Source organism: Numenius arquata, chromosome 11, assembly GCF_964106895.1.
Source record: "Numenius arquata chromosome 11, bNumArq3.hap1.1, whole genome shotgun sequence".
NCBI lineage: Eukaryota > Metazoa > Chordata > Aves > Charadriiformes > Scolopacidae > Numenius > Numenius arquata.
In genome coordinates this window covers 24,686,364-24,709,274 of record NC_133586.1, presented here as the reverse complement: position 1 = coordinate 24,709,274, position 22,911 = coordinate 24,686,364, and the positions used below count along the sequence as shown (strand labels likewise).

The window sequence follows — 22,911 nt, the reverse complement described above, 5'->3', positions numbered from 1 at the left end:
GAGAATTGAAGAACAGAGAAGCTGAAATTCAGATCTAGGCCTTCCCAGGAGAGCTTCAAGTGGTACATTTATCCCTCTGCTCCCTGGGACACTCCACGTCAGTGTGAGGAGCAAGCGTCCAAGACCCACCTGTCAGAAGAGTCACTTTTACATGTCAGTGCGATGACCTCTCAACAGTCCTCCGGCTGCAGACTGGTGTCTTCAGAGTGAATGGGACCATCCCTCAGAAAAATAAGAAGCCTCTCCCCTGATAAACCTATACTGCTCTGCTTCCATGATGGTTTAGTCGGCAGTGTTGGAGCCAGTTTGTGTGCCACTGTGGGAACGAGTGATTCTATCTCCACCCCAGAGAGCCCGACGCAGACACTGCAAGTAGAAACAGTTTATGCTTTTCTGGCTGGAAAGGCTCTACGAAAGAAATTTCCTTGAAAGAAATGACTGATGATAAGACCCAGACATTGGATCCACAGGAAGTGTCTTATGGTAGGACAGGAATCACGCTGCTGAGATCATTACACAGATCACACCCAGTGACAGTGCGGTGCACACTCAAGAGAAGATGGTGGTTCTTATCTCGGAAATATCCGTGCTCGTCATCTGTTGTTGGAAGGAATCTGCAATGCCTATGCAAGGGAAATGTCACACATCAGGAGCCAGACCCATGACACTAAACTTGCAATGGCTTCAGTTAGGGAGCCCTGGGAGACATATCAACCTGGGAATTCAGGATACGCTTTCATATCAGCAAGCAGAACTGACCAGATAGCCTGCGACTGCAAGACTCCAATTTCTCAGCTCTAGCTCTCTTCTTCCATGCTTCCAGATGACTACACTGAGTACCATGCAGTACTTTCTCCCCTTCGAAAAAGGGATTTGATGCCTGAATAACAGACTCTTAGGGAGCCCAAAGTTGAAGAGAAAGCCTGCTCTCCCAACGGATAGCAGAAAATGCTGCTCCGTGCTTCCAAAGCAGACCAGTAGGAAGACCCCAACTATGAATTAAAATTCAATTTGTAAAGAAAACAAGAATGAAATATGGGGTAAAAATGGAGAACATGCTAGATTATATTGTATATGAATGTCAGCTCTATTCTGGGATGTTTATAGGCAGGCTACAGACTTCAACTTTAATTAGGTCACAAAGTAGAAGATGGAAATATTTCACTAAACAAGAAGATGAATGGTATGACATTTGTCCTCCAGATCAGTGACAACTATTTTGGGAGATGAATAAATAGCAAAATTAAGATGAAATTTCATATTCCACAGAAAAGAGACAAGCATAAACATAAAAATTCATCCCAAATTTCCAAATTGTTCCAAGTGGAAAGAATCCAAATACACAGACTTAGGTAAGGTATTCCTCTTAGGAATTCCATCTTAGGATGTTTAATCTTCAGTATCTTGGCTCCATCAGGAGTGAAGTAGCTGCCAACGTGTTTTACAAAACCTTTACAACCAGCCAGCCTGGCAATTTATTAGTAAACTTCCAGCAGGGTTTTACAAAGACCTGAAAAGCTTCTTGTAGAAGAGAGAAGATAGAGATAGATCTTGATCTGATGTAGAACAGGCAGCTATGAAACACAGGTGCCAGCACAGCTTAACAAAAAAAGTTTCTTAAAAGGAAGGATGACTTTGGACATGCCTCTGTCTTCTAGAAAGAGCTGCAAGACATAGTTGTGCCTATGAAGCTGGACCCAGGAAAGAGCTGTCAATTGGATGAGTCTACAGTACCCACTAGAACCTCTTCTATTAGAGAGACTTCCTGACTCTTTTGTGATATTGCTGGACTTGTCACCCATGTGTGCCAGCAGAGATGAAGATCTGACTGCAAAGGCAAAACGGTCCCTGGGTACTAATGCTAGGGATTCATTCAGGCTGTGGATCAAAAGTTTGATGTGTTAAACTTCTGTTCTCATTAGAACAGAGACACCTGTGATCTGTGACTCTGCAGGAACCTGTACCAGGGCTCCGTGAGGGATATCTGACAGCTAAACCTATGAGTTTGTACTCATCACCCTCAGCACCTCTGGAGGATGAGACACCTCATCCTGATGGCAGCACTGGATTTCAATTAGCCAAATGCCCATCCTTGGGTGCCCAACCCTCTGCAGTGACTATAAAGGGAGCCTTGATGAATTTAGACTCAAACCTCTAACACAGATATCTAAAGTCCAGTGAAAAAAATAATGAGGGTCTGGCTGCACTATTACTGCAAAGAGTGGGGCAGGGAGAACAGGGATCAGATGACGTGAACTCAGACTGCCAGTATGGCAGGCTACTCCTTGTCTGCACATTGCATTCCCTGTGGCCAGGGTCAGGAAGGATTCCTGCTTTGGGTCACATTTTGGAGTTAAGAACTTCCAGCCCTCTGGTTTTATTTGAGCTACATCATAACTGCAAGATCTAACTAGTGAAACTAGCAGATGATATGACTTTACCATCATATGTACAATGCAGTATATATATTAAATACAGCTGCAATTATAATCATATGGATACACAGAAATATGAAGACCTTCATGTGAAAAATATTTTAGTAAGATGATTTAATGACTCATCATCCATAGAAATAATTCTCTATATTGTCATTTACCAGGACATTCTTCTGTTTTATATAGTAATTGCAGACGATCACTGTCCCCTCTGTTCACCACCATTAATTCTCCTTCAGTCTAAATTAAAACTGCTTCAAATGTTTCTTTAATGTCCCTCAGTTATATTGTACAGCCTCTATAAGGCTTTCCTCTTACAGGTTAGTTATAGCCTAGACAACATGATCTTCTAACCTTGATCTATCATCCAATTCCTTATGGGTGGATGGAGGAGTGTGCACAGAAACCAACTGAGATCAGTGAGATTTCACAGACAAAAGGGATCTAAACAGGCCTAAGTCAGCTTATTTAAGTCAGAACATCTTTCTCTTCTCAGAGATGTACCTTTCAACTACTTTAATCTTAATAAACAGGCAGTTGTTTGCTCTGACATCTCTCCTTCCTTCCTTCTTCTGGTAGGTTTTCTGTTTTGATGAATGTGGGAAAGCCACCTGTCATACTATCCTAAAACTGACCTGGGATACACAGGACAAAGCTTTGAAGTTTCCCTGTGAGACTTTGCCCACACTCACTGGATGTGGGATTAGTATGTGTCAGTGTCTCAAAGGCCCTCATCTGTGTTGCTGCCACTTGGCAGGTGAATGCCCATTTGCCAACTGATGGTAGCCAACTGTCTACACATACCTAGCCATTGCTGTACAAAATAAACGTGCTGCCTTAGATCCCCTTATGGTATGAGCCTTGGTAGAAAACAGACCATCAGGGTGACTTAGACTAATGCAGGCTTAGCATGAAGGTGGGCTTAGAGAGCTGACACAGTCAGGTACCACAGAAGTGGCACCTTTCTAGGCCAGAGCAATGTTCTCTGTTTGCACTGTGCATCCATTTTCTGAGGTAAGTAGCTGTTTTAGCATGCTTCGCTTTTTTCCTCCAGTATCTCAGCACATTTCCCATTACATTTGCATTACAATACAAGGAAAATAAAATGTAAACTCCTTATAGGTAGGTAGGAAACAACCGCTGAGATACTTGCCTGAATTCTCCTGTTGCAAATTCCTACCAAAAGCAAATGCTATTCATACAAATAAGGGCTGAGCTGGGACAGATTGCAAGGTCTCTGAGCTAGCCCAGTAATACAATTCCTCGTGAGTTCCTCTGTACCAATCTGTCAGAAAATAGCAACAGTGTGAGAATGGCATAGAAACCCCCTCCATCTTTAACATTTTGTCTTAATTTTCAAGCATTAGGGTGTATACCCAGAATGTCTCGCAGTTGGCATTTGGTCATATCAGTGTCACAGCAACATAAAGAAACGTCACGTGTAAGAAAATCTATCTGAATACATCTGGTTTTCATCTTCATACCTGCAGTGGTCTAGCAGGTATTTTGGACAATCAGAGAAAACCAAACCTCCAGAGCTACCTGTCAAATAGACAAGGAGAACCTGCACTCCTACAGAACACAGGGAGTTTTACCTGAGCAAAAGCTGAATATAGGTTAAACCAACGAGATAGGAAGCTGCTCCCAGAAGGAAGATACACAACATCTGGCATGATTCTGGGCTGCTGCACCATCTCCATCTCTGGCCCAAATTCAGCAAAGTACCTTTTCAGAATAGCATCTTAAATTTAGTTCGTTCTGCAGGGACTCTTGCTCAGCCCTGGGATATACCTACTGAAAGTCATATTGTAATCTTTAATATTTATGTTAAAGAATCAGAAGCCTCCGATTTAGGCCTGAAAACCTAAAATAGCCCAAGTGCATTTAAAACAACAGCAGTGTAGGTGTCATTACTTACTACTTAAATATCTGTCAAGTGCTGGCAATGTTCGCAAAAGATGAATCAGGACAGAGCTATTTTATTTCCAGTGGAAATGCCTGAACCTCATTTAATCCGTTTCAGCTTTTGACCTGTCAGAACCCATATGGGATGAAGCACTGAATGAATTATAGAGCAATAGCAACTTCTACTGTGCCCTAATTATTGAATAAAGTAGAAAGTAAGCATTTGCACAGTCCAGACTCAAGTGAAATGCCTTTCCTACTCAGAACAGCAAGTTCAGTGCATGCTTTTCTCCAGCATTGCTGCTACGGTATCAGCCAACTGTGACCTGAAAGTGAAAACAGCTAGAAACACCTATGAATCATCTTCTTAGATAATTTTTATCCAAGTTCAGACAGGTAACCTGCATTGTTAAGCTCTTTTTACCTTACTATCCTGTGGTTAAAGCAGAATTGAGGTAAGGAAATGTACATGAGTCGGTTTTAAAGTTGGTTAAAGTTAAACCTTGTTCCCATAAAAAGCTGGATTCTGCAGGCAGTGGAAAAAATACACACTGTTTACTCTTGCCATTAATGTTCAGAAAAGGCATTTTCGTGACATAAAACTGATTTTCACCCCTGTGAAAATCACCTTTTGCAGCATGGTAGCAATGACGCTTCCATCTGTTGGACACCACCTCATGAAACATGTGGCAAATGAGCTTCATTGGGGGAGCATCCCACTGCTGCCTGCAGCCAGGGTCCCTGATACCCTGGGCTGAAAAGCAGAAAGGAAACCCTTTTGCATCAAGTTAAAGATCAAAACAGAACATTTTGTTTTGCCATTTTAAAAGAGCTTACTTGGATATTTTAGTCTGAAAGAATGAATCAATAGATGTTTCAACTTTGGAAGCCAATTTGGAACAAAAGGCAATGTAAAAAAAGGAAGCTGTCCCGGGGGCCTCACAAAGTCCATTTGCGGGGGCCTCACAAAGTCCATTTGCATCTTGTCTGTATACTCTGTAGAAGGGAGTCTAATGCCAGCACTTGCCAGCTATTAGCATGTGTTAATGAGACTCCTGCTATTGCCAGTTCAGGATGAGGACTGCAGGATTTCTCAGCGTGTTGGGAGAGGGAGTACTGGCAATCAAGGAGTCATCATACAGAGGCATTTCTCCTCTGGTTGCCACTAATTAAAGCCTCTCTTGTGGCTCTTTTTAAAAAGCCTCTTTTTGAAACCACCATTTGTGGTGGTCCAAACGGCCAGTGTGGAGGCAGGATGGGTCACACAGAGGGTCACTGTGGCCAATGTCCTGCACTGTAACTGTGCCTCCTTTCAAGTCACTCCTTACCCAGACCAGGATCCCACTGCTGGGACACTGTCTGAATACACAGCCAGAAAAATTATCTGCCTTGAACAAAACAAGCTAATGATGTCTATAAGTGAGGCATCTCTGGAGCTCTAGAGCCTGTATGAACTAGAAACTGGGAAGCACTAAGTGCAAGGACTCTAGGGTATTTACACCCACTGCATATGAGGTTAAAGGACTGGTCACTGTAGCTAGGCACAACCCCATATGCAAGGCCATCCAACCCCCTAGGGAAGACAGGAACATCTCTGTGTCCAGGAAGAACATAGTCTGAGATGCCCAGTCAGCAGATCTAATCCATATCCCGCATGGCGCTGAGGGGTGGGAAGCCCTGAGACAGTGTCAGTCACCAGTGTGACCTCTGGGGCTCCAGGGGTGCAGGTGTGCCCTCTCCAGCCCTCTGGGCATGCTCCAGGATCTGACTTCCAGCCAGCCTTCAACCATCTCACCTGAACAGCAGCTGATGCTTGGTTTAGCTTCTGGAAACAGAAACGCAACCGATTCCCTTGGGGGAATTCTCATGACAGCCCTCGCTGTGATTTCCTCAGTTGGTACAGAGAGACTCACACACCCCCTCGCAAGAGTCGTGGGAAAATGTGCATCTCTTTCACTGCACAACACAGTCCATTTTGAGGCAGCAATGCTAGAGACACAGCTTATCACACAAGAGTGTTCTCACACAGCACACCACATAACCTTGTGCCTTATTTGCATTTTGCGTGAAAAGAGCAAGCAACATTAAGTTCAATCAGAAATGAAAGAAGAACCCATTCTAACAAATGGGGACATAACAAGAGCCCTGATTCTCCTCTTGGACACGATCGCAGCTCCTCTTACGGCCAAGCAGAGCTGGGAGCGCACAAGACAGGAAGAGGGCTCTTGGAGAACAGAAGAACCTGCTTTAAGGACACGACACAGAGCTACAATAACCAGGGAGAGAGAGAAGTAGAAAGAGACATACTGGAGAAGCTGACCATTGCGAAATGCTGACATCGGTCTCCCGTGAATTCGATCGGACACCTACCGGAAGAAAGAAAACCAGAAAGAGAGAAACAAGATAGCAAAATGACACCCAAACAGACCGAACTAAGGCCCCTTCTGATCCCTTTCACGGCTCCTATCCGTCTGCTCTCAGCTTTCACCCTTACCTGCATCCCTAAGCCCTAGCCCAAGAGCCATCCCTGACTAGACCACTCTACATCCACCGCTGTGCCCAGGAGGTTTTTAGTGTGGTGCATTTTTTGTCTTCAAACATACTTTGCTTAGGATCTGGCATGTACAATCGCAAAGGCAGTTTCTCCAAACATCTCTGTCCGAAGAATCCATTTGGACATCTGGAGGGGAAAAGGGGAGAAATCACAGAACATGTCTAGCACCATTCTTGAGGCTAAGGTCAGAAATAAAAAGTGCATAGCGATGAATGGAAAAAATAAAGGCTTTACACGCGTATTTACTCTTCACTTTGCTTTAACCAGGCACCTGAAATGTCAGCATTCCAGCTGTGGTTTTGGCCTGGGTCTTCAAGCAGCCAAGCAAACCCCTCCTTTCCTCCTCTGCCTGCCTCCTTACTTCTCATCTGCTAGAAGGACCAGCTGGCAGGAAGATCTAGATGGGCTGGATGCTACTTTCAGAGACTCTCCTTCGAGCTGCTCTGTAGACAAGAGTGGCAAGAGGCACCACAGAGCGGTGAGCAGCTGCTCAGGTGACAGCAAGCGCTGTGTAGAGCAAGCATCTTCCCGTTATTACCCCAGAAGTACGCACAGGATGTTCCAGGGAAAAGGTTAGAGAAAAAGCATGTGGAGAGTCTCTGTGTTAACAGAGAGAAAGGGACAGAGAAGAAAGCTGAACCGAACAAGTCTCACATGCTGCCCAACTGCAAGGCTCTTCTGATCAACGTTACATGATGGGCCATGATGTGCCAGCTCATGGGTCACCAGTTATACATTAGCATGATGCTGCAGTGGTAGGGATGGTGCCCTGTGGATGAGGGCCACCAGACACATGCACCAGCTCATAAGTAAGCTCCCTGGAGCAGCTCCCAGGCTGAGCCAGCTTTGGGGAGCACAAGGACATGGGCAGGGGTGCAGCACAGGGACACGCACAGTGCAGCACTCACAGCTGCGGGTGAACCTGGGTAGTGACAGGAGCTCAGCTGTGGGTGGTCAAACGCTTCTCCCCTAGGCACTTATCTCTCCACTTCCCATCTTTTCTTCTGGCCTCCTTGAATAGTCCCTCAAAGATATGCCTAGCTTTCTTGGAAGTCCCAGCTCTTACCTGTTTGTCCCACAACTCCCTCTCTCCCCAAATGACTACTTCCCCCTCTGAGCTTAAGATAGTTTATCATTACAGCTAACATTTTAACATCTGTTTTCCAACTTCCCAGGGTAAGCGGGGCTGTAGGCTCTGCGCCTCATACATGTCAGACCTTCCTTGCTCTCAGATGCCACCCACAAGATCGCAATGTCCCTCAGTGTTCAGCAGGCCCCAGCTGGTCAATGGAGAAGGGACTGAAAGACACCTCAGCAAAATGGATGTGGATCAGAGGCAGATGTCAACGGCTTAGCCCCCTGCCGGTCTACTCTGAAGGACAGCAAGCAGCCAGAGCAGCCTCGGCACAGCATCAGACGAATGGTCCCAACCTGCACATATGGTGGGGTGGAGCAGGGCACGTTCAGGTCCAGGTCCCATGCGCTCACTGACAGTCCGGATGGGCAGTGCAGATCTGACCCTCCTGTGCCTCTCAAAAGTATGATAACGCCTGCTCCCAGTCTGCGGTCATAGCGGAGATGAGGAAGGGATGACTTTGATGTTTAACATGACCAAAGCTTTACAGTTCCAAAGCTTGTTGGCAGATTAGTTCTGTACTGTTGCTCAAGGGCTATGGCAGCACTTGTTGTTCTTGATAGATTTACGTTTAGGTGGCAAGTTACAGATATGCAACTCCAGTGGCAATAAAAAAAAAGTCAAGAAGATAAATTAATTCCTGCATCTCTCTACTTGCTAAAGGGAACACAGCTTTTTTCAGCAACTATTTAGTTCCCTTGGGGGGAAGAGGTAGAGATTAGAGAAGTCTTCCCTATTCATCATGACTGAAACCCTTGATTTTTAATGGTTCTCCCTCATCATGGACATAGACTGAGATGGGCTGACACATGAGGGAGCACTAGGGGCTCTCAGCAGCTGCACCAGCTGTACAGACCTAGGGTGCACCAGCCCATCTATCAGGCCTGAAAGGATACAGTCTTCTCTGAGCTGGAAGGCTCCTCTCCAAATGGGAGAGGTGAGAGTCAACTGAGGTCTGGGGAAGGACTTGAGGAGGCACCAGGTGGCTGGGCACAAGGCAGGACAAGATATAAAGATCTCCTGATGGATATGGCTGGTGCCATTCCCCCAGTGCATAGACTGGGGGAATCGCTGCCTGGAGACCTGCATTAGCACTGCCAGGGGGAAGGCTGAGGCATTTGCTGACACACCAATACACCCGTGCCACGGGCTCCTAAAGGAGGCCATCCGCTTGTGGGACAACCTGCTGGTGCTCCAGAGGTAGCCTGAGCCTCAGTGCTGGATGCTGGATGCCTACAGGGGACCTGCAGACAGATGGCTGAATCCAGCATGATTCAAGGAGAAGATATAGCCAATAAAAGGCCGCATAATCTCTCCATCCCATCTATTGTCTCCTATCTAATGCTTCCACAGCTCCAAACCTGTTCATCTTTCCCCTAAAGAATGTATTTCCTAGTTCTCCAAGGATGGTGCCCAGGGGACAAATCACCTGCTGTCCCTCTCACAGAAGAAAGCTTTGGAAGGCTTTGCATGACTGAGGTGGTTTTGGTGCTTGATTTCTTGCTGGTTTTCACTGCAGTTTTGTTAGGCCTGCACTGAGCAAAAAAGCTGGTGCACCCTCACTGCCCATGACCAAACTTATTTCTGTGCTCCACAGCATCTGGTCTTTGGGACCTGTGCTAACACCTCCATGTGGGAACGTGCAGGGCTATTTATGCAGTCCCCTGATCAGGGAGAACTTCAGGGCACAGCTCTGCATAAGGCTTCACTGAACTCCCTAGTCATACACTTCAGTTTTTTGTTATCCAAGTCACTTTTGATCCTGGAAATTTAACTCCACGTTCAGGCAAGATCTTTGAAAAATTTACCCTCCTTTCTCATTATTGGACGTTGATCTTGAAGCACAGGAGAGGGAGACATACCAGTAACATCATTTCTACAGCAGGGAGCCCAGCCAGCTCCCAAGGAAAGCTCAGCCCAAGGGATTACCATCGGACATGAGGCCTCTTGACTTCCCTTTGACAAAGCAGAGGAAGCTGGTGCTGGGAAGTGGACTGAAGAAGGTGCCCTGTTGGCAATCTAAGAGCACAAACCTGAGGCAGCTGGGTGATGCAGACTCACAAGGACAGCCCAAGGGAAGCATGACTTTGAAGAAACCTTTAAGAAATTGCACTGGGGTTTGAACAAGGCATCCAAAACAGAAGGTATCTTCCCAATCCTTTTCGAAGTCTATTCATCATCACTGACAGAGCCATGAATTTATTCACAGAGTCTTCAAGGGTATCCAGTTTAGCTTGCAACATGCTGCCCATTTGTCTGGGATCTGAGATTTCATGTATGTTGGAAGCACATCGAAGAGCCTCAAGGGTGCTGCTGAATGAAGCAAACGTCCTACCCACCTCAAAAAGGGGCACTTTGTCTGAAAGCAGCCAAAACTATTTCAGGTGCACATCTGCAAGAGGTCAGCCAAGGCTGGAACTTCAGTGTCACTGAAGCTGCATGCCATTAAGGAAAGACTGAAAATTAAGGGAAAACTGGTGGAAGGTAATAAAAACTCAGAGAAGGAAACTGGTGAGAATGAAAAAGCGAAACAGAAAAGTGTCAAAGAAGCTTTGATGTCAAGACAGCTACCATATAGCCCATCTTCAGATCTCTCCAGTCAGCCTAGCGTGGGTGGGAAGAAGAGCTTTCTAGACAGAAGGCAGTAGCTAACTGTCTTCTCTGTGTCTAGGACAGCTCAGGCTTTTCATCTTTAGTTACTGGTGAATCAGCACTGGGAAAAGTGACAGAAGAGAAGCCCTGATGAACATGAGCACCTTCTGTCAACTCCCAAGCTAGCATACAAGCTGCCAAGACACATGTGCCACTCCAGCATCCCTGGGTGTTGATTCCTCATGAGCAAGGCTGCTGGCAGCAACAGTGACCAGGAAATCTTTGAAAGCACGCAGTGCTCATGGTTCCTTTTTTTTTCAGCTGTCTCATACTTCTAGGCTAGTGGACATCATTTGTTACTTATTACGATGACTCCAGATGAGCCTTCTAGGAAAGAAATTTCCAGCGTGCATGGCACATGAGTCTACCAGTCTGGACAGGAAAAGCAATGGAAAGCACCTCTTGTGCATGCAGAATCTGCTGCCTGTGGCAAGGGCTTCTTCAGTGGCCAAGCAGACGGCCTGAGGGACAAATCTGAAAATGAAGGCTCAAGACCACCAGATGGTCTTTGATCATTCTTCTTCCTGTACATTTGACCCTGGTCAAGAGGTTTTGGCTGGCTATCCCAGCAAAATGGAGTCCCTCCTCCTTTTGAAAGCTCTTGCAGGGACTACGCAGATGGTGGACTATTCCTAGACTTCCTGGCCCACTCACTGGCATCAGGGAGGCCCAACGTGTCTCTCCTCAAAGGCCAAGGGAAGTGGACAAAGCTGTGTCTGTAGAAACGGTCTTGGGGATTACAAGGCTGCACCAACCTCTTGCAGACAGCACCTTGTCCCCTCTCTAGCCTGTGTGATGAACCCCCAAGACTGCCCTTACTTAACTCCATCCCTCTGTGCCTAACCAGGTGCATGAAAATTAAAAAAAATTGCCACATCTGAAAATTTACTACTTGCAAATGCCATTGATAAAATTGGTCAGGGATTTTTCTGTCCAGATCCTATTGTTGCTGGAAAATGCTCAATTCTTTTTTTCAGTTTTGACCAATTCCTTAAGACTTTTTTTTCACCCCATTTTGAAAACATCCACAAAGTTCTGCTGTTGGGTTCAGGATGAATTGCAGTTAAATATTTACATGGTAAAAAAATGCAGTAAGATGATCAGTCAAATGAAGTGTCTTAAAAAGTACAAACCAAAATGCCTTGAATGACCCATTCCTATGTTGTTTGCAGAGCACTTATTTATGAAAACTGAAAAGCTTTGACCTTTTGCTCTGTATCAGGGCAGAGTAATAATTATTGTTAATTATTATTTGCTACTCTTAATTAATAACTTCATTATCATAATGTTCCTGCTGGAAGCAAAACTTTTTCTGCCCAGCTGTTGATCTAAATCTTGCAAGGATTTGCATATTTCCTTTGCTCCCCCAGATCTTAATTAAAGTATGCCAAATTCAGTAGATCTCATAATGCAATCCATGTTATAGAAGAATGTGAACAAGCAGGTGCTTCAAACTAACGGGATACGGAGAAGCTGCAGCAAAAGGACACAATGCACTGATATAAGCTAATGGAGTAATGTTTTAAGCATGTTGCTTATTTGTGCGAAGGGCTGAAAAAGAAGACAGTTCTGTCATTGTCCCCTGACCAGTCCCAGATGACCAGGCTCTGGAAAGCCACAAAAGGCTAGACTCCACAAAATCGCTGATGGGAAGAAAAGAAAGCAACCAGAATAAACGCAGAGGCCTTATCCAGAGCAGCTAATCAAGGCATGTTTGCTGTATAGTTGAGTCCACACCACAGGGACACCCACTTCTGGGCTCAGTGAAGACAACAGTGCACCTCTGACTGAGCTGTGGGAGCTCAGTGGGATCTGTGCTGTTGTCTTCACTGAGCCTCGCTGTTTCAGGATCAGCTTCCACACTGATGGTTCTTAAGGGTCTGCTATAGTTATACGTGCATTAAAAAGGACACATTGAACAGGATGCATAGACAGGCCACTTGAATCCAAAAAGGTACCTGATCTCATGACCTAGGATGATAAACAGCATGCAAAACCCAATGAATGAGTCCTGGCTGGTTCAGGAGATTTGGAACAGGATGTGGAGATTTCACCCCAAGCTCAACACTGTGTGCTCTTCATTTCCAAGGATGTTGCAACACCTCCTCACAGAACTGCTCATATATCCATGGCAAAGTGACATACTTGTGGCTGTGCAACGTGCAACTTGTGCTCACCAAACCAGTAGAGTCACTGAGGGGGATAGTGTAGCTCTTGACACCACAGGAGAGCTGAGCAACCTGTGCAGCAAGGAGGACCACAGCTGGATGAGATCAACCTGATGTTCACCCCTTTGAATAGTGCTCTGGAAAAGCACAGGGGATCTGGCAATGTGGCTAACCCTTCAGAATGATCTTTCCCCTTTCCTGGGAAAATTTGCAGGAACCGATATACAAGGAGGACATGAGCCAATGGGCTTCTAGGAAGTGAATATATAATTTTGTAATTTGGTGATTTGCATACATCAACTAGTTTAAAAATGAATTGATCTATTCTCTGTTGCTTTGTTTTGTTTTTTTATTCTCTCCTTGACTTTCACTTTTCATCCAAGGTCCTCCAGGCTTCTGCCCTGACTCTCTCGCGTAATGCAATGCTGTCAGCCCAAACCCAGAGAGTCTGTTTATCTGTCAGCATCTGCAAATCCTTTAGCGTGACTCTTGCAAGTACAACAGGTGCAATGTGATGGGAGAGTGTTGTTCTATAAAGCTCTTTAAGTCTTCACATCCCATGCAATTTAGGAAGATCCTGGCCCAGCATACCAGCCACTTTGATTACATCAACCACAAAAAAGAGTCAAGAGGCGTGTTTGAGTGGGCCATGCAGCGATGATACTTGGCTTTGTTTCTTTCTTTGGCTGGGAGGACCCCAACTGTAGATAAAGTGTGATAAGACCTAACCGGGGAAAAAGAGCATTTCTGCTGTGATACACACTAGCACAACCCCGTGGGACATGGCACCCTGCAATAAAAGATTAGAGCAGCCTCAAACTACTCCAAGTTGTGCCAAGAACCCAATGGTCTCCAGGACAGAGGCAGACCTGAGATCATAGGCTCTTTGCCCTCTCAAGTGCTACGTTCAGATGGACACAACAAACCAGTCACCGCTCTTCTGTGTCCCAGCCCAGCTTAAGGTCTTGAGACTTATTTGTGTGCACCCCTTTGGCAGGCACTAGAATTTGCTCTACTCAAACTTGCCACTTCCCTACAGTTACAGTGAGAAAACAGTCCAACTCGTAAGGCCTCTCTGAGCAAAATGGTCTGGAGAAGGGTCGAGAAATTCTTACTGTCGACAACAGCCTGGGGCTTTTTAATTTACTAAGGCTGTTGAGTCACTTCTGTATGTGTGTGGCTCAGTCTTCCTGGGTTTATGCTGAAAATTTGCAGAATATCTGCGGCAGATCACACTTCTCCCATCTAACTTCCAGGTGGTCTGTTTGAGAGTACAGATTATATCATGTTCAGATTTCCATTGACACTAGCATGTGTAGAATTTACTTCAAATAAGGACAAAATTATAGAAGTACAAAATCCAGAAAAGACACAATTTCTGGAACAGCTCCAAGTCCATTCTGGGCTCTTCCCTGATGAAGAAAATGCATTGTCCAAGGTCTAGCTGAAATGTATAGGAAAGGACGGAGGAGGTGTGTTTACAGGCAAACAGTTTGTTTCCCAGAATTTATAAGACCAGGAGGAACATGCTTCTGGGAAGCCTATAAAAAATAATAATAAAAGGCCAGAGGCCAATTTAGGCAATATCTGTAACAAATCAAGCATAAGCCTTTTCCGGAGAAGAAATAATTTGAGAACCCAGCTGCTCTTTTTGCTCCTGGATGCCAGGGGCAACATCTACAGAAAGGATCTCCCATGCTTATGGACAGCGGAAAACAATGAAATCCACTCCAGGAAGCTGACTACAGGGTGGTGGCAGGTAGTGAACAAGAACACTCTAAAATTCTGTTTTCTGATAGCTGGTATTGGAAGGGCTGGTAACATCACATGGGTGCTGGGGTGCTAGAATCTCATTAGCACTTGGTGAAGGAGGACTGCAAGCAGGCACACAGTGCCAGAAGACTCCCCAAGGCCCTGCTGACTCTAATCAAAATAGCAAATTGGGAACAGCGCATGAACACATGCGTTGTTCCTGGCTCAAGATGCCCACATGGCTCTTGTTTGATCTCCAAGGCATTTGAAGAGGTTGTGTGCCTTCAGGAGAAGGGCCTATCAATCTTCTCCGTGCTCGTGTCTCAGAGGCTGGAGGACCAAGCTGGATCCCATGTCAGAGAGTTCAGAAATGCAGGTCAAAGCCTGCATCTTTGTGTCCTCTAATGTCTTCTCCAAATCTGTACCATTGTACCTTTCACACACCACAGCAGCAGGTCTCCTGTCCTGGTGTAAGGAGGAAGCTGTGAAATATTTCAGCATTTCGCTAGTTTGCAGGCAGGTAAATGTGAAGTCCATTTATCCATCATCAGCCTTACCCAAGAATTGTACATGTTATTGGGAAAGCCATTTTATGGGAAATATTATGTTCAGTTCAAATACTTCTGCATTCCTCAATAACTACTGCCTTCTGGAGTCCAGAAGCTCCAAAATTATACCACTTCAAAAGCCAGGATTTCTCATCTTCAGTCTAAGATTTAATGATAAAAACACCCAAGGAGAATGAGATCTCCTCAAGCACTAAAATCAGAAATCACTGTTCTGTGTGGAAGTAACTTAGGTCCCCTGGGATCCTTTTAACACAGAACTGTCTTTTCTGGCAGATGAATAGTGACAGTGCAGACCTTCAAAGCACCTCCTTTTGGTTAACACTTTGCTGCCCTCCCATATACACCCACTCAATTCCCACCTGTTTTTAGCAATTGGTGTCTTGGGACTCATAAGAAAGGGAAATAATTTTACCATCTGCAAGTAAGGAATTAAGGCTTTCAAATGATATGAAATAATTAGATCTGTTTCATACGGCACATAAAATCTTAATGAATCCATCACTGAGCTTCCCCTCTGTTCATTGGCTATCACAGCAGCCTGGTTTGAAGGTAGACTGTTTCTTCACAAGGCTGGAACCACTTTGGTTAAAACAGTATATCTGCTGAAGACACTTGATAACCACCACAAATATCCTTCATTAGGAAAAACGGAGTCTTACCATTATAGCTGCGTATGGCAGAGATTCAGGTAACTCTTGCTGTAATTAGAAATTGGTCCAATTTGAAAAGTCTTGTTCTGGATTCAAGTACTTCCCAAAAGAAATAGCCTTGAAATCTATGCTTTTGGCAGCACCACGTTGCTTACAGATAGTAACATGGATCCATACACTCCTCCAGGCTTCAAGTGTTGACCCCTTCCCAGCATGGAAAGACTGGAACTGCTGGGGCTTCCCTGGAGCTACAGCTACACCAGAATAGTGGCTGTGACTTTGATTCATCATATGGGGATTCCCCCATGTTTCCTATGCGGAACACTAGCCAGATGAACTTACAGGACCACCAAGTAGCCAGTGGCAGACACAACTACCCGAAAGCACAGATCTGTGGTGTACAAGGGCTGCTCTCACTTCACATACATGGGAAATGTGGAGGACCACAGCATCTGATTTCTGTTCTATCCATCTCTTTTCATGGCTGAAGAGGCAAGCCTAGGAGAACTGGAAGATGCTGTTCATCCTATGTCCTTCCCACCACAGCTGATCTGGCATTGGAAAGTGAGAGCACAGCAGCTCAGCAGAGTGCATTTTCACATGGTCCTTCCTACTGCTCCCTGCCAAAACAAAGGAGTACAGGGACAAGGGAGGAGTTGTGCGTAATCCAGCTTTCAGCCCTTCTAGGAGGGGTAATGGTTCTGTTGAGATACGTCCCTCAAGGCCTGAGGAGCAGAGGTGTCTAGCAAGCATCACACCATGCAGTGGCAAATGTAGGTCGACATCCACAGATGTAAATACCTTTGGCTGCGCATCTCTACAGGGAGGTCTCTGGGCCTCGCAGGGAGAAAACAGGCAGCTCTGGGCTTCTCCAAGCTGGGCACAGTGACACCTGGATCCCCAGGTTTGCTTAGAACCTGACTGCGTCTGCTCAGCGAATGCACACCCAGGGCACCAAATGCCCAATTCACAGGAGCCCTGGGGCAGGTGCTTTGGGTACCTACATCTCTAGCACTGGCAATCAAACTGCACTTTTCATTCACAGTCCCCATTAGGTTGAAGGGTGAGCTATGAGATGCTATTTGGCTTGCTGGCTGTGATCGGTTTGAACCAGGGGTGAAAGTTCTCACATCCCATTCCACGTCCCTTGGACTATGCAGCCCCACTTTAACCTCTCCAAGAAATTTCATTTTAAGGATAACTTAGTATGTCCCCTGAGGGTTTTTTGCAGGTTTTAACACTTGAAGGAGAGAAATAAACAAACCACAGCCTGCCACAAAGTGGCAGAGAGCAGTGAAAAGCTGTGTGCTAAACCTGCTCCTGGGCCCATGAGGTGCAGACAGGGAAGGTAAGAGGCCAGTCTCAGCAAGGGAACCCTCCGGTCACAGAGGAGGAAGGTGGTTGTACACTGGGGAAAACCCCTCTGCTCAGAGGGGAGGACGTGTCAGCAGGGGACATGGAGCTTTGGCCTAGCTCAAGGAGAGCAAAAGGGACTCAACCTTCCCTGAAGCTGCAGCGGAGAAAGGGAAGAAAGGAAAAGGAAACAGCCAGGACAAACACACCCTTAGAGGAAGAGTCAGGACAAGTGAATACTGCCACTCCCACAAAAAAAGAAAATATGAACCCTCCTCCCCCACCCCCACCCCTCGAGTCTCCCTTTCTGAGCCTGCCCAGCTCAAACTGCAATCGCCAGGAGAATTTCAGAGCTACTCCTTCTCCGGCAGTTGCACAGAGGTCTCCTCTCCCCCAGCCAAGTAATTTCCACATTGACACAAGAACTACACTCACTTACTTGCAAGAGAGCTGATTAATTCCCTCGATGTAGTAGCATACCCCACCATTGACACAATAGGACTTCGCTGTTTCGTTGCATTTTCTAGCATGCCCAGACCAGGAGGAGAGAGTTGTGGTTACTGCAGGGAAAAGAACACACACACACACAAAAAGGATATATTGTTATTTCCTTTGTTGGGCAATTCTGTTTTCTTAGATGATTTTCAACTAGTCATTTGCCAAGGTAAAACCCCAGAGCTACAAACTTCAGCCTGTGCCTTTAGACCCACCTTCACCTCTCCAGGTCCTGGGGCTGCGACTTGACCTTTCCCAGCAAAAGTGGCCGAGTGAGGAGTTGAGGACATGCCTTCCTCTAAGCAGCCAGCATGTCAGGACACAATCAACTTTTTGGCAAGCTGTAGGGAAATGTGCCCCTTTCCCACCTCTCCTTGCCCTCCCCTCATATATGCATGCAACCCTGCACCAGCAGGCAGGCTGGAGGTTTGGTAGAACACGTGCTGCAGAGTCACAGAGCCACAGCGGCAAGCTGCTGAGGCTTGATTTGCATCATGATACTGGACCAAGATCCAGAGATACGGCAGGGGATGCTTCATTGTTCCACATCTCTGGGAGGAAATAAGTTTTCAGAGCAAGAAGCAAGTGCCCTCATTGTCCCCGGAACAGGTCCAGCACAAGCAAGAACAGCTCCATCTCTCCCCTGTTTCTGAGCACTTCTCTCTCATGCCCCAATGGGACTGCCTCAAGAGACCAAGCAGAAGTTCAGCAGTGGGAGTGAGCAAGCCCCGGGCTGTGCTAAGAAGGAAGCAGCCAGCATGACTTGAGTTTTGTGGGGTACAGATGCTTTTCCAAATCCCAATCTCTTTCTGGAAAAAAGCTTTCTAGCCACGTAACATATAAAACAAAACTGATGATACTCTGCAGAGTTCCACTGCAATTGCTGTCTCTGGATGACTCAGACAAACTTACAGCCCAAAACTGAGAGTCTCCATAGGCAAGACAAAGGCTCCTAGGAAGGGGAAAAATGTTTTGTAAGAGCAATTGATACAAGTTACAAAAGCAGACCAGCTTTAGGGAAAGCAGACTCATCTTCACATAACTGAAAGAAGGGCTGGGCACTCAAAAGCATCTGCTTTTCCCAACCAAATACTTAATCTTATTAAAGATACTCCCCCTTCCTGGACTACTCACCTTGCTTATACCCCAACACACTCACATCTCCACCAGTGTGGCTACTACCTAACTTTCCAGCACCTTTTATGCTGTACTTGAGGTTTCTGAGGAGATACCCTCCTCCATCCAGTTTTCTAAAGCGTGAACAAACCTCATGGACAGGTTAGAGACTTCAGACCAGCCACTGAAGACTAAATACTTCATTGACACATGATTCGAGGAAGAAGGCTGGAGTCAGAGCCCTGGGCAGGAGCTAGTCGGTAGAAGCAGCAAGGCATGCCAGAGCCTGCCCTGGAGGGAGCTGGGGCTGCTCCCTGCACCTCGGGCAGCCCCTGTGCCTGCCTGCCTGTGCAGCAGGCTCAGAGCTGCCGCAGGCACCTGCCCCGCTGCCCCCAGCCGCAGCCCACACCACCACAGCCAAGGGCTCCGTTCTCACGCTCAGGCTCCAGCCCAGCACCTGCCGGGCACATCCAGGCTCCCACAGGTAAAGGAGCGTTCCCAGCATCCTGTGAAGCCTCTCACATTTGGGTGATGCTTGGCACATGAGCAACCAAACAAGCTTGTTCTGGCTCTCTTGCTTTTAGGACTGTCTATGACTGCATGGGGCCCATGCCCCTCTGCACAAGGAGTTTGCATGGCACGAGCTGGGGCTGTGCACCAAGCACAGCTATTTCTATGCTTTGCCTTGAGTAACGATTGCCTATGGGGTTGTCTTTGCACAGATCTTCCAGGGCAGAGCAAGCTGTCCCAAAGTGCTCTGCAAACCAGACATGGCAAATACTTCAGCAAAGACAGAATCACAGAATCTTAATGGTTGGAAAGGACCTCTGAGATCACCAAGTCCAAGCATACACACAGCAAAGACCCCCCAAGAGCAAAGATGCAAATGGTCCTGGGACAGCAAATAGCTGCTCCCCTCCTAGGGCATGTAACACCCGCCAGCTGGGAGCCAAATGTGCAGAGCCGGGTACACATACCGGAGTGTATGCTGGGGTTTAGAGCAGACGTGATTTGACCAAGCCACCAAAGAAGTCCTTGCAAAAAAACCCTCAAATAGGAAAACTCCCAAACTTCTGTAGGGAAATTCAGCGCTCCCTTCCTGTTAAGATTAATGGGAACTAGAAGCCAAAGTCATTGTAATGGCTTTGTAACAAGTCTGTATAATTTATACCTTTACAAGATAGTCGCACATTTCTTCTAGGGCCAGTGGAGAGCTGTGGGTTCAGGCTGGAGGAGCTCTACCTGTGTGTGATAGCACCTGGACTTCCTTTGCAAGGCCTCCCCTTTAGTTATTGCTTGATCCAGCCACTTAAACCAAGCCTTAAAACCAAATGCCATTTTAAAAAAGAGCATGAGGATAAGACCTAATCTGGCACCACGCAGCTGTGTCCTAAAATGTAGATGTCCATGGGCTTCCCCACGCACGTGCATGGGAAGCTGCAGGCGGCGCAGGCTGCCAGGCGGGCAGGAGCTGCCGGCTCGGCTCTGCTGCTCTCTCGGGGCTGGATGGGCCAGTCCTGAGGAGGCAGGAGCAGCGGAAGGGCAAGCAAGGACCTGTCAGATAAGTGTGGAAATTGCAGGGCAGCAGGTACAGAGAAGACAGCTGCTGTCCCTTCCAACAGTTCCCGAGAGCTGCCAGGCCAGCACGCAGCGTGGGAACTCGGTTTGAAGTTCTTGCAGGCTTTTACAGTACCTTAAAACTCTGCAATGAAGAGGTCTCTGTTAAAGCTGCAAGTGTGCCATCAGATCAGGGAGCACTGAAACTTATGAACCAAAGCACTGGTGCAAACTGAAAGGCATGTCGATGAAGAGCAAGCTCAGCCTGCAGGAAGTAGTCATCCCTGCAACCATCAAATGTACCAGTTGCTAGCAAGCAAAACGATCCCTCTGGCAAAGTCTCACATCACGTATCCTATAGGAAAGGATTCTGGAGCGAGCCTTCCCACAGTAAGGGAGGAGCAGAGAGGCAGAAATAAAAACAGAGCCCAGAAACCTCCCCTTGGAAAGCACCTCAGATAAAAGATACGCTTTCCACCAGAAAAGGTGGACGGGAAGATGCAGTGCTGTGTGATGTTGTGATACCAGACTGGATTACCATGCTGACCAGCTAGAGATTGCATGGGTTTTTCATCCCATATAAATAATTTTGTTCCTTTTAAACAAATAAAAGAGACTGACATGAATGAGGGCTGGGACATGCATGTTGTGCACTTCTAGAAAGCAAGCTGTCAACAGAGCTATGCCTGTCAGAGAAATATGTCGTTGAAGAGTTCTCTTAGAAGCATCTTGTTAACGTCGTTATCTTTTAAATCCTGCAAATACTGTGCCTTTTCTCCCAAAGAAGCACAAAGTGTTTTAAAACTGAATCACAGACTCGTATTACTCTGGTCCATTTGTTGGCAGCAGAGATGTAGCAAAGGCTACAAAAAGACGTAGTCAGCCCAGCTCCCTGCTGAGAAGTGTCATGAAATACAGGCCATTACAAGACTATAAGCTGAGCAGTACTGGTCAAACCAAAGCCCTCTTTGGTCCCCGACAGCGGTCAATAGGCAATGCTTAAGGACGAAGATCAGCAAGAGCATGCAGTGATAATTTTCTTCTAGTTGTCTAACATGAGCAGTTCAGAGACAACCTAAGTCAGCTACAGCGTCTCTCAACTTAACAGCTTTTGATGGATTTATCTTCCACGAACGTGTCTAGTTGCTGTTTGAACAAATCTAATCTTGTAGCATCCACAACATTTGTGACGAGCTCCAGTGTTATGCACACAGGGTGCAAAGATGCATCTCTGTTTACTTCTTTAAACCTGCCCCTCTCTAGCTCTTGTATTAGAAAAAATAGTGATCACCCCCACTCATTTCCCGCTGCTACCTGTGGCTTTACAGGCACAGCCAGCATCTCCTTCCCCAGCTGGAAAGCAATGATCTCTTCGGTAGCTTCTTATACAGAGGTTGATCTGGCTGCAGTACCTTCTCATGCCATCTCTGGTTCTGTTTTTCCCTTTGGAGGTGGTGAGACCATCCTGCACACATGGTACTTGTGTCACCCTGGTTTGTTCTCTATTCCATTCATAGTAACTCCAAATGTTCATTTTGAGTTCTGATGTACTGAATACAGGTCTTTATCTATTATAACCGTGAAATCTCACCCGTCCATGGTAACATGGAGTACAGAGTCTCCCAAGGTGCCTGATTGCTCTGGGATGTTGCTGCAGCTGGGACTTCATGTTTATGAGGGCAGAAGCTGCAACTAGTTTGGGAGCAAGGATAGAGAGACCTTCCAACTCAGAAAGCAGCTCTGGTGGGGGGAACAGAGGGAAGCAAAATGTCTCACTAAGAAAATGTGCCTGCATTTAAATGTGGCCCCCTTTGACAACATGTGGCTGCAGATCACAGACAAGCACTTTGAAGCATGAGGCCAAGGGAGATTTCACTGGGTTTCCACCATACTAACAGGATAATTCCCAGATTCACAAGTGACTCCATTGTGAGTTATTTCATATTTAGCTGTATTCCCCCATCTGCCTGGGCCACTGGAAATACTTTAACAAATATCTAACTGGTCCTGAGTCATCTGCAGTTTGATGACTGATGTTGGTAAAATGAGCCTCAAGTACAGTTTATTTGCAGTCATGCATGTTCATTCACCTCCACTCCAAACACCACTCAGGTGTGCCTGGTGATCCAGAAATTACTTCCCACAGCTATTTTACCATAACTTTCACATAGTACCAGACAGATTTTACACCCTGTTGGCTAGTGTGGTAGAATGTCCTTCATTCAGCCTCCAACACAACTCCATCTACCCCAAATGACTTGGAAGGTTGTAAAATCACAGAGATAAATGGAGATCTGAACAAGCAAGGGAGCAGTTTTGGGTGCCAGCTGCGCTCTGAATGGAAAGAGACTCCCATGAAGGCAGTGGGAGATGATGAGGGGGTTTGTGCATTAACAACTGCCTCAAGTACTTCAATCAATTAAGAGCCGGAAACAGGGAGTGTGCATGGGGCAAGCCTACAGAAAATAAATGGTGAAATTAGACCAATGGGAATAAGCAAGGTGCCCCTGAGACAGGGATCTCTGCAAACACACAGGCAAACTGGTCACAAAGCTCCTGCAAGGTGGAAG

At 46.3% G+C, this 22,911-nt stretch overlaps 1 protein-coding gene across 1 annotated transcript in view; it reads right to left on the bottom strand.

Moving 5' to 3' along the window:
- Positions 1 to 22,911, bottom strand: part of NRG2 (neuregulin 2) — a 174,114-nt gene that overhangs the window by 16,831 nt on the left and 134,372 nt on the right. The window contains exons 4-5 of the mRNA XM_074155711.1: positions 17,613 to 17,733; positions 6,648 to 6,706 (exon numbers count right to left, since the gene is read on the bottom strand). Coding sequence (XP_074011812.1) covers positions 6,648 to 6,706; positions 17,613 to 17,733 — 180 coding nt within the window. The remainder of the gene's footprint in view (positions 1 to 6,647; positions 6,707 to 17,612; positions 17,734 to 22,911) is intronic.